At 39.1% G+C, this 12,500-nt stretch overlaps 1 protein-coding gene across 1 annotated transcript in view; it reads right to left on the reverse strand.

The window, feature by feature from the left end:
- LOC138030011 (uncharacterized) overlaps nucleotides 1-12,500 on the reverse strand; it is a 137,279-nt gene that overhangs the window by 13,739 nt on the left and 111,040 nt on the right. The window contains 8 exon segments of the mRNA XM_068877864.1: nucleotides 85-207; nucleotides 6,650-6,772; nucleotides 7,054-7,405; nucleotides 8,212-8,411; nucleotides 10,423-10,755; nucleotides 10,837-11,055; nucleotides 11,402-11,683; nucleotides 11,686-11,922. Coding sequence (XP_068733965.1) covers nucleotides 85-207; nucleotides 6,650-6,772; nucleotides 7,054-7,405; nucleotides 8,212-8,411; nucleotides 10,423-10,755; nucleotides 10,837-11,055; nucleotides 11,402-11,683; nucleotides 11,686-11,922 — 1,869 coding nt within the window.

Below are 12,500 nucleotides of genomic sequence, written 5' to 3' on the forward strand. Positions count from 1 at the left end.
TTCAAGTTGCACAATAAATCTGTTAACCCTTTTTTGTGTGTACTGTCGCAATGCTACAATTCATCGCAAAGTTGAAGTACTCACGTATGCAGCTCTTTGGATCGGTGCTATTTACTTTGAAATCTGCATGGCATTTACAGTTGTATCCACCAATGGTGTTTTCGCATATCTGCATACAATCACCCACTGGCGAACATTCGTCTATGTCTAACAAACATAAAGGCCAGGTGAGCTATGTACGTGGGTGGTCAAGGTATCTTCAAGCAATTGTAAAAAGGTTGAGACACTGAATCGAAAATCACCTCTTCTTCCTAAAACCCCTCTTCCAGTTCATAAGAAAAGTCCCAACGCCCCTCCCTCCCCTCCCCCCTTTTCAATGTTGATATCCTTTAGTTTGAGTTCCAAGTGTAAATGGAAACAACTTTGCTTGGGGGCAAGGGGGGTTGGGGATTTGCTGACTTGAATGACACCCATTGCACGGTTATCAACAGTGAGTGTCTCAACTCTTTTTGCAATTGCTTGTCTCGATGGTTGTTGCGTGTAATTCATCATTGCGACTAAAAGGAACTGTCAATAGGTTCAGCAAAGTTATCAATGGAAAGCAGAAAGATGGAGCTTGAACTGGGATAGGCGTTACGGCGTCCTAATTGGGTTTTAATTGATGAAAATAAACTTTAAAATAAGTGCAAATTACGCATGTCTAATTATAACTTAAAGTAAACACAGACAAAGTTTGTGTTTCGCAATGATTTTGCCGATTTCCGTCGAAAGTTTCCCAAAATGTTTGGGCGAAGTGCAAATAGTCATTCCAAATTATACTTATCCAAGATTATTGTTCAGTACAGAACTGTTTCAAAGCACGTAGGGTGTTGGATAGTGCAGGTGCATAATTATATTTGCAATACCGGTTCGCAGTTGTCATATTAATCCGATTGAAAATGTGTTCAATTTAGTAGAACGCGAGTTCCAGCGCCAAGCAATACAGAATGACATAAGCTACGAGACTTATCAACAGTTTGCTTAAATGGTATATAAGTGGTGACACTAATATTGATAATATAATCTCTTCGATGAACAAGCGCTCAAAAGCTTAAAATTCACAATGATGGTCAGCGAACGTTTTACTGAAAACGCTGTTATTCCTTGTAACAGTTATAAATCCCTACAATAAAAGTAAAGGACGGTGCAAAGCAAAGAAATAAACAGGTTACAGAATGATAAGCTTGCCAGTCTTTTATTAAGTTATTAATACGTCACCATGTGAACCCTTTTTGACATGCAACACATGCAACACATGCAAATGGAGAGAAAAACAACCTGAGATAGACTTTTCATGATTACAAAAGCAGCAAGCAGTTAAAAGAACTTTTCGCAACGGTCTACACTCGAAAAACATTAAGAAGTAGATAAGATTTCATTAATTCTACTGTAGACCGTAGACCGTTGACCGATGACGTAACTATTAAATTACCCGTGCTTCATGCAAGTAACAGAAAACCGTCAATTTATTATAAAACAAAATTCCCGAAATATTTTGCACATTTTCGAATCTCCTTTAAAACTTGGTGTCTAGGGATATCAACCCACGGAAATACATTAGCTTACTATTGACTGAACAGACACGCGTACGTATGAAATTCGATGCTACCTCACGGCTAATTGAGAACCACAAACTGTTACTGGAAATGTTTTCAAAAACAGATCCCACTGCAGATTGCAGCGAAAGACTGAATTTCCGCAAAGAACTTCGTCCTGTTATCTCACAGCAGTAGAAGCACAACGCGAATTTCCCTACGCATCATTTAAGTAAAGAAAACGTTGTCGGTTAAAAGACTTCTAACAACGGATTGACACTTTCAACATCAAATTTGACATCACACCAACCTAAAACTGTGTTTGTTGTCGTCATAAATTGTGTTAATGACTACCTGTAGCGCGCAAGAGGTTTCGTCCAAAATGATTGCGAATTATGGCAATTTCAGCATACCTCAAAAAGACACATTTTCAAACACCATTCCTCACTACGCAAACCTACCCGAACTAAACAAAGTTGTCTTGAAAGCTTACAATACAACTGCCAATTATGCAAGGTCTCGCCCCAAAAAACAAATAGACAACCCGGCCATACCAAGGTAAAACAAGTAGACAAGCAATTGCAAAAAGGTTGAGACACTAAATCGAAAATTCACCTCTTCTTCCTCTTATAAGAAAAGTCCCAACGCCCCTCCCTCCCCTCTCCCCTTTTCAATGTTGATACCCTTTAGTTTGAGTGACAAGTGGAAATGGAAACAACTTTGCTTGGAGGCAAGGGGGGTTGGGGATTTGCTGACTTGAATGACACCCATTGTACAGTTATCAACAGTGAGTGTCTCAACTCTTTTTGCAATTGCTTGTCTCGATGGTTGTTGCGTGTAATTCATCATTGCGACTAAAAGGAACAGTCAATAGGTTCAGCAAAGGTATCAATGGAAAGCAGAAAGATGGAGCTTGAACTGGGATAGGCGTTACGGCGTCCTAATTGGGTTCTAATTGATGAAAATAAACTTTAAAATAAGTGCAAATTACGCATGTCTAATTATAACTTAAAGTAAACACAGACAAAGTTTGTGTTTCGCAATGATTTTGCCGATTTCCGTCGAAAGTTTCCCAAAATGTTTGGGCGAAGTGCAAATAGTCATTCCAAATTATACTTATCCAAGATTATTGTTCAGTACAGAACTGTTTCAAAGCACGTAGGGTGTTGGATAGTGCAGGTGCATAATTATATTTGCAATACCGGTTCGCAGTTGTCATATTAATCCGATTGAAAATGTGTTCAATTTAGTAGAACGCGAGTTCCAGCGCCAAGCAATACAGAATGACATAAGCTACGAGACTTATCAACAGTTTGCTTAAATGGTATATAAGTGGTGACACTAATATTGATAATATAATCTCTTCGATGAACAAGCGCTCAAAAGCTTAAAATTCACAATGATGGTCAGCGAACGTTTTACTGAAAACGCTGTTATTCCTTGTAACAGTTACAAATCTCTACAATAAAAGTAAAGGACGGTGCAAAGCAAAGAAATAAACAGGTTACAGAATTATAAGCTTGCCAGTCTTTTATTAAGTTATTAATACGTCACCATGTGAACGCGAACATCGTAACAAAAAAGCAACCTTTTCCCTTTTTGACATGCAACACATGCAAATGGAGAGAAAAACAACCTGAGATAGACTTTTCATGATTACAAAAGCAGCAAGCAGTTAAGAGAACTTTTCGCAACGGTCTACACTCCAAAAGCATTAAGAAGTAGATAAGATTTCATTAATTCTACTGTAGACCGTAGACCGTAGTCCGTTGACCGATGACGTAACTATTAAATTACCCGTGCTTCATGCAAGTAACAGAAAACCGTCAATTTATTATAAAACAAAATTCCCGAAATATTTTGCACATTTTCGAATCTCCTTTAAAACTTGGTGTCTAGGGATATCAACCCACGGAAATACATTAGCTTACTATTGACTGAACAGACACGCGTACGTATGAAATTCGATGCTACCTCACGGCTAATTGAGAACCACAAACTGTTACTGGAAATGTTTTCAAAAACAGATCCCACTGCAGATTGCAGCGAAAGACTGAATTTCCGCAAAGAACTTCGTCCTGTTATCTCACAGCAGTAGAAGCACAACGCGAATTTCCCTACGCATCATTTAAGTAAAGAAAACGTTGTCGGTTAAAAGACTTCTAACAACGGATTGACACTTTCAACATCAAATTTGACATCACACCAACCTAAAACTGTGTTTGTTGTCGTCATAAATTGTGTTAATGACTACCTGTAGCGCGCAAGAGGTCAACACCCAGTTTCCTCCAAAATGATTGCGAATTATGGCAATTTCAGCATACCTCAAAAAGACACATTTCCAAACACCATTCCTCACTACGCAAACCTACCCAAATTAAACAGAGTTGTCTTGAAAGCTTACAATACAACTGCCAATTATGCAAGGTCTTGCCCCAAAAAACAAATAGACAACCCGACCATACCAAGGTAAAACAAGTAGACAAGCAATTGCAAAAAGGTTGAGACACTAAATCGAAAATTCACCTCTTCTTCCTCTTATAAGAAAAGTCCCAACGCCCCTCCCTCCCCTCCCCTCCCCCCTTTTCAATATTGATACCCTTTAGTTTGAGTTCCAAGTGTAAATGGAAACAACTTTGCTTGGGGGCAAGGGGGGTTGGGGATTTGCTGACTTGAATGACACCCATTGCACGGTTATCAACAGTGAGTGTCTCAACTCTTTTTGCAATTGCTTGTCTCGATGGTTGTTGCGTGTAATTCATCATTGCGACTAAAAGGAACTGTCAATAGGTTCAGCAAAGTTATCAATGGAAAGCAGAAAGATGGAGCTTGAACTGGGATAGGCGTTACGGCGTCCTAATTGGGTTTTAATTGATGAAAATAAACTTTAAAATAAGTGCAAATTACGCATGTCTAATTATAACTTAAAGTAAACACAGACAAAGTTTGTGTTTCGCAATGATTTTGCCGATTTCCGTCGAAAGTTTCCCAAAATGTTTGGGCGAAGTGCAAATAGTCATTCCAAATTATACTTATCCAAGATTATTGTTCAGTACAGAACTGTTTCAAAGCACGTAGGGTGTTGGATAGTGCAGGTGCATAATTATATTTGCAATACCGGTTCGCAGTTGTCATATTAATCCGATTGAAAATGTGTTCAATTTAGTAGAACGCGAGTTCCAGCGCCAAGCAATACAGAATGACATAAGCTACGAGACTTATCAACAGTTTGCTTAAATGGTATATAAGTGGTGACACTAATATTGATAATATAATCTCTTCGATGAACAAGCGCTCAAAAGCTTAAAATTCACAATGATGGTCAGCGAACGTTTTACTGAAAACGCTGTTATTCCTTGTAACAGTTACAAATCTCTACAATAAAAGTAAAGGACGGTGCAAAGCAAAGAAATAAACAGGTTACAGAATTATAAGCTTGCCAGTCTTTTCTTAAGTTATTCATACGTCACCATGTGAACGCGAACATCGTAACAAAAAAGCAACCTTTTCCCTTTTGACATGCAACACATGCAAATGGAGAGAAAAACAACCTGAGATAGACTTTTCATGATTACAAAAGCAGCAAGCAGTTAAAAGAACTTTTCGCAACGGTCTACACTCGAAAAACATTAAGAAGTAGATAAGATTTCATTAATTCTACTGTAGACCGTAGACCGTAGTCCGTTGACCGATGACGTAACTATTAAATTACCCGTGCTTCATGCAAGTAACAGAAAACCGTCAATTTATTATAAAACAAAATTCCCGAAATATTTTGCACATTTTCGAATCTCCTTTAAAACTTGGTGTCTAGGGATATCAACCCACGGAAATACATTAGCTTACTATTGACTGAACAGACACGCGTACGTATGAAATTCGATGCTACCTCACGGCTAATTGAGAACCACAAACTGTTACTGGAAATGTTTTCAAAAACAGATCCCACTGCAGATTGCAGCGAAAGACTGAATTTCCGCAAAGAACTTCGTCCTGTTATCTCACAGCAGTAGAAGCACAACGCGAATTTCCCTACGCATCATTTAAGTAAAGAAAACGTTGTCGGTTAAAAGACTTCTAACAACGGATTGACACTTTCAACATCAAATTTGACATCACACCAACCTTAAACTGTGTTTGTTGTCGTCATAAATTGTGTTAATGACTACCTGTAGCGCGCAAGAGGTCAACACCCAGTTTCCTCCAAAATGATTGCGAATTATGGCAATTTCAGCATACCTCAAAAAGACACATTTCCAAACACCATTCCTCACTACGCAAACCTACCCAAATTAAACAGAGTTGTCTTGAAAGCTTACAATACAACTGCCAATTATGCAAGGTCTTGCCCCAAAAAACAAATAGACAACCCGACCATACCAAGGTAAAACAAGTAGACAAGCAATTGCAAAAAGGTTGAGACACTAAATCGAAAATTCACCTCTTCTTCCTTTTATAAGAAAAGATCCAACGCCCCTCCCTCCCCTCCCCTCCCCCCTTTTCAATATTGATACCCTTTAGTTTGAGTGCCAAGTGGAAATGGAAACAACTTTGCTTGGGGGCAAGGGGGGTTGGGGATGCGCTGACTTGAATGAAACGCATTGTACGGTTATCAACAGTGAGTGTCTCAACACTTTTTGCAATTGCTTGTAGCAATTATCCTGCGCAATCGGGGAGAAATATTGCCTGATACTTTGCACACAAGGTCGTCGGCCGAGTTTGCTAAAATCAGGGGATGGCTGTATCTATTATTCAGTACATTGATAACAAAGCGCTGTTACTAAGTGTATTTCCAGAAAAGCTGGAAAAACCGCCTCTATGTCCCAACACACCCTCACACACACAAATGATAAATAAAAAGGCCGTTGATACCAGTACATGGTGTCAAATTTTAGACCCTTTTAATTCTCGTTGCGAGTTCCGGTATTAGTTACTGGATACTTAACAGCCGTCTTATTTCTGCGCTTGTAACCCAGTCTCAGTAAGTTTCTTTTAAGATAAAACACAATGAACATAACATACACTGCGACTGCTCTTCATTAGAATTATGAAAACCCCGAGTGAGTTTCACTCACCATTGCAACTTGTTTTGTCTGGATTTAAAGAATAACCGGGATTACACGCACACAAGAACGATCCGTGAGTGTTTACACAGTTGTGCTGACAACCTCCTCTGTCTTTCGAGCATTCGTCCACATCTGGAAAAAAATATTACACCACGTTTGTAAGTACATGTAGGACATCCTTAATTACCTTTATTGAGCGTTTATACAGCACATTGTAAACAACATTTTGTCTCGCTGGAAGCGACATCAATACGTAGCATGTAAGATTTTAATTCTTACTCGTCAATATCTGGGAGCACCACAACCTTGTTGCTAGTAAAGAGACACGTTAAAAATTATATTCTTACGATAGATGCATGGCGTAAATGAAGAGACGTTATCCAAGGCAATAAATCAAGGGTTTTTTCCTTTACCTGTACACTCAATTCCATTTCCAGTTAAACCGACTGGGCAAGGACCACATTCGAAGCCTGACTCGTTTGCGGGAGGCTTTAAATCGCTGCATTGGACACCCGGATAGCATGGCTGAGAATTTTCCTCACATGCATCGAGGTCTGCTTCACAGAATACACCAGTGTATCCATTTTGACACACACAAGGTAGTACATTGAATCTTTCACTCTTGTTGCCAATATTGGTGGTGTCTATGTCATTTTCCTCCATAGAGAAGCACGTTCCTTGATTGTGACATGCGCAGAGGTTTATAACTGGTCGAAGAACCGTGGCTTGGTTGGAGTCATCGACTATCGCAAATTCGACATGGATCTGAAAAAAAAAAAAAAAAATGGAGGGAGTTTGGGTTTCTCACCCTCGTGTTCGTCCTCAGCTTTGACAAAGGAGAAGATAAACCGTTCGTAGAAACGCGCGACAGTTCTACATTGGTTGTTTAAATAGCAACTTAGTTTTATAGAAAATATAGCTGCATATAATTTGAACATGACTTAGTGGTCTACGAACTCCAACCACTGTACAAATTAACGAGAGCGTAATCACTCCAAAAGACACTTTTTGAGCAGAATGATAACTGTGTAATCACCCACATACCGTAGGCTTTTTTTCTTTTTTTTATTTGTGTTTTCCTTCAGTTTCATTTAACTAAAATTTATTTTCATAACCTGTCTGTCGAATGGAAAACAATACTTCACGACAAGCCAAAGATCACGCACAGTGCGGCGTCCAGTGGTTTATTTGTTAAAACAAACAAACAAACAAACCAAAACCAAACAACAACAACAGCAACAACTAACCTTCTGAATTTGTTTGGAAGTCATAATGTTGAAATTCCTCGGAGGAATGTAATACATTAACAACGCTCCCCATAAGGCCCTTTTGTACTATCCTAAGTTCATCCAGTATATTGGTAGTGTTCAAGACGGCCACTTTCGTGGTCAAAAACAATAAAAATCATTTGCGTAATATCAGAGTTTCAGTTTCCAAAAGGTTGAAAATTCCATTGTTCTGACCTCCATGGCAGCAATGAGAACCACCTATGATTGTTTTCTTAGATAATTTTGCACAATTGCTGCGCAAGAAAAGCTCTCTTGAATACCGGTTTATATTCCTGTATTTACCTGGTCAGTGGTTACATTCCATGTCAGCGCAATTGAGGATGCGTTGATTGATATCCTAGCCCCGCTGGGAACACTGCCAAGGACGCTGAATGTCATAGAATCGTTGTTGGGATCCATTGCGCTAACAGTTATACTGGTAGTTGTGTTAACAGTGACGTTAATTTCGGTAGGTCCAGAGATAATCTTTGGCGGGAAATTGTCTGATAAAGACAAACGTTAACTTAAACAGAAATGTTTTGTACTTACTTTACCTAATGATTTATGAGCAAAAGTCTTTGTTGGGTTCTTGCACAGTTTAATGAACATAACGCAGGAATATGCCTAAAGCGAGTTCCAAAACTGTAACCGAAAAACGTAATGCTGTGGCTTCGTTGGTGTCGAGATATTGTCTTTGTTAAAGGAGATATACTAGTGGTTTTATGGTTATCAGACTAAGCATTATCTTAGCTCTAATCCTGATACACTATGCCAATTTAAATTTTAGTATAAGTAGTTTGTCAGTCTTTCTTTGAATCAAAGCTAATTTTTTATGCACTGACATTGACTAATCACGTTTTAACTTACGCGATTCTTCAGATTCCTTTTCTAATTGCACAGCTACATGTTTCGTACTCTCCCCCACAGATGTGTCAACAGTGGACGCTACGTCAAACAAGCAGTTCACATCCTCTTGACACACGACCTCTGCTTGCCGCCTCAAAGCGTCACTTGCGAAAGTTATATTTTCATCAACGAAAATAGGCACAAATGATGCATTCGAGTATGTGCTAGTGGTTTCCCCAGGATCATAAGCAAATATGGATGTGCTTTCCGTAACATTCCCTTTGAAATGTAAAAATTCATTTGTTGCTAAACATTTTTCAATGAGTGTACATAATCACATCAATTAGGCGTGGTCAATCAGATGTATGTGTATCTCCTCACGTAATAGCTCAGAGCGTAATGTATTGTTCGAAATAAAAAAAAAGTGATTTTTTTTATATAGAATATATTGGGGTTGCGGTTGAGAAATGAACTAAGATGCATTGCGTTATAAAGAAAGGCACAAAAACCAAACAAAAAAAAGAGACAAAACAAAAAATAATATTAAAAACAAACCCAAAAAATATAATGTTAACAGAGATGGCATCCATTCCCCACTCCACCACCTGTTTCCAAGCGTCGGATTAAGAATACCAATTCTATGACAGGTTTTTTCCCCCCTTAAAATTTTCTTTACATTTGCAACCTTCTACAATGCAGTTAAAGGAGGGTTGATATGGTCTTGTCAAAATGAGGAATTTCCCGAAATACGCCGTCCTATTGAGAGAAAACGGAGTTTACAACAATTATTACCGCTCCCTGCCTCCTTCTCTCAGTCAGGAATAACATTCGGTAAGGAAGTTCGCGCCCAAAATGTTCCCACGTACAGAATTTTTTAAAACTTGCCACGCAGAAAGGTAATGATCTACTTTTGCCAAAAAGGGAAAAAATGGGGGGTCACCGTGCTCGTTTTCGAGATCAAGAGGTGCACGTTTAGAAGATTGCGTTACTTTAAGACGATCTTAGCCTACAACTGTCTGCAATAAAAAAGCTACATTAGTGAAATTTAGATCAGGTAAACGTACTCAATTCAACATAACTAATGTAACTAAATTAACCTTTGCAGCTGATGTCCTTTTCTGAGGTGAAATAGACCTTGAAAAATGATACATATTAGACTAAGAAAGAAAACTTTGGTCGCACGAGAGCATAAAAGGCGAAATATTTGTAACTTCTCAAGCACAGATTTTTTTTGTTGTTGTTAAAATGGACAAAATCAGAAAAGGAAGTGATCTACCGAAAGAGAAATAGGGGTCACGGAGCATTCAAGAGAGTAAAATCGCTGCGAAGTTCTCAAGGCGATGGTATATTCGCATTGTCACGTCATTGCGTGACATTTCCGAGAAGACCTGGGTCCACAGCTATCCCATGATGCCACATGCTTTCACGTTCCATTCTTGTGAAAATGTTTGCGCCTTTAGCATCGTGTTTACCTTCGTGGTCTGCGATGCATGACGTGAGCAGCAGCAATGGGCGCGAACGTCCTTAATTTTGGCGAAATTCTACGCAAGTTTATATTTTTTTCTTATATGGGCTAGTTGCGGTACTTTCATAGACTTTTAAAATTTGTTTAATCACAACCGGCAAGGCGAGGCAAAGGAGAAACTGGTCATGGCTAATATTACTTACAAAGTTGCCCGAAGAAAAAGTGTATATCTCTCCCAGTGGCGTTGGCAGGGAGTATTGTGCCATCGGGTCTCAAGAAGTCATCGAGTGGTTCATCATTCCAAGTTCCTAAAAGGCCTTTAGTAGATCCCGTGAATGCCTCAGGAGCAGCGAATACTATCGACAGTGATTTTGAGACTTCCTTTACTTTTACAGAAATTCCAGACGGAAATGTCACAAGGAACGAGTTGTTTTCAGGACGTGATACAGCCACTGAACCGTTCAAGTTTAAACTGACGTTTGTTAAAGTTTCGAAGCCTTGAAATTGTTCACCATCTACCAACACCTTTAAGCCTCCTGAAAAAGAAAATGTGGCGGACATTAAAACTGACACACACAAGAACAAAAAGGACCTAAATAGCAAAAACCAATACTAACCTTCCTCCTTAAGAGAGACCTGCACAGCGCTTGCATTTACTTCTTTAGCCACAGCTGCAACAAAAATAGTCGCGCTTCCTCCTCCTTGGGCTAGTTTTGTTCGAGCTTGTAACTGAAAGCGACCATTATTCACGTCCACCATGGTATACTCACCAAGGCCATTGAATGTATAGTTTCTTCCATCAAGGGTCACGAAGTGAGGATCTCCCCATAACCAGCCTTAGGAAATTTGAATTATTTGCCATGTTACATAAATGAAACGTTATCATCATCATCCCCACCATCAGTCCTGATTCGCGGCACGGGACACTTAAGGCCAGTGAATAGCAGTCCGTCAAAACTAAAGAGGCCTTGGGGAAAGGTTGCTCTTGTCGATCACTCAGCCTCCGGAGATGTGTCATCGGCCAGACTACAGTAATTTACCGATGGAGGTTTGAAAATGCGCAATTTTTCTGACAATAAGGTCGCCTCACGGCAATAAGTTGTGGGGCTGATATAATTTCCTTGCAAATCCTATTGATATTAATACACTTCTGGGGATTGATTCGTTAAAGGGGATACTTACTCCACACGGGTGGCCTGTACTTTTCGCAGCCTTCAGACGGTCGCTTCTCGTAAAATCGATTGCACAGTTTGGACTCCACACAACAGTATTTCTTGCCCAGGACATCACTGAATTCATGCTTCAATCTCAGTGATTTAGTAGCAAACCTGTGGTATCGATCAATGACACCTCCATCGGGGTATCCAGTTATTAGGGCACCAAATCTATTGAATTTGATTTCGTAGCAACACTCTCGTCCTCTGCTGGCAGAGGAAGGGAATCTGGTGTACACACAATAAGAACTCGTTCCTTTGGTATGATCCTCTGGAAACGTTCATCGAACCAAGCTTGTCTTATAGTGCACGGGCACGGTTCAACTACGTCGGAATAAGATGCTGGGTCAGGTTGGTTTTTAAACCAACGGAGGCACTTCAGTATTGCGTTTAGTTCTCCCTTAGAATTTTCAAGTCTGAAGAACCACTTTCCTATGATATCTGTATTTCCAGGAAGACTGTCAATGCGTTCTGTTAATACTGTTCCTGATCTGCAAAATAGCAATAACAATAACAATAACAATAACAATAACATTAACATTATTAATAATGATAATAATAATGATAATAATACTTTTCTATATTTACAACTGTAAAATTATTATTATTTTTTTTAATACGAACGCAAATCAAACTAAAAGAGAGTTATAATGCAGTGAATAACGGTAATAGAACTGCGTGGAGTCTTATTCGCTCAGTCATAATCATACGAAGGAATTATAAAAGCGGACAACTGCGTATTGGGAGTCCAGTTTGCTATATAATTACACAACGAATTGAACTACACGGAGTCTTGTTACCAATCAATGATATTTATAACAGAATTCAGTCGACTAAGAAATAAGAGGAAAATGTTTCTTGAAAGAAAGACAGCAGTTTTCACTGCGACATGTGTTAAAAGGAACTTATTGAAGTGCAACAGTCCTCGTGCGCGATAGGGCTTGCTGTCCAGTTACAAAGCAGTGACACTTAGACTTATTATTCAAGGTAGAAATAGACTGATTAACATTAAGTTTGAGGTCAATTTCATTTATTCCTCTGGGACTACAAGCCCCAAAAAGGAAACT

The sequence above is a fragment of the Montipora capricornis genome, chromosome 13 (assembly GCF_036669925.1).
Source record: "Montipora capricornis isolate CH-2021 chromosome 13, ASM3666992v2, whole genome shotgun sequence".
NCBI classification, from domain to species: domain Eukaryota; kingdom Metazoa; phylum Cnidaria; class Anthozoa; order Scleractinia; family Acroporidae; genus Montipora; species Montipora capricornis.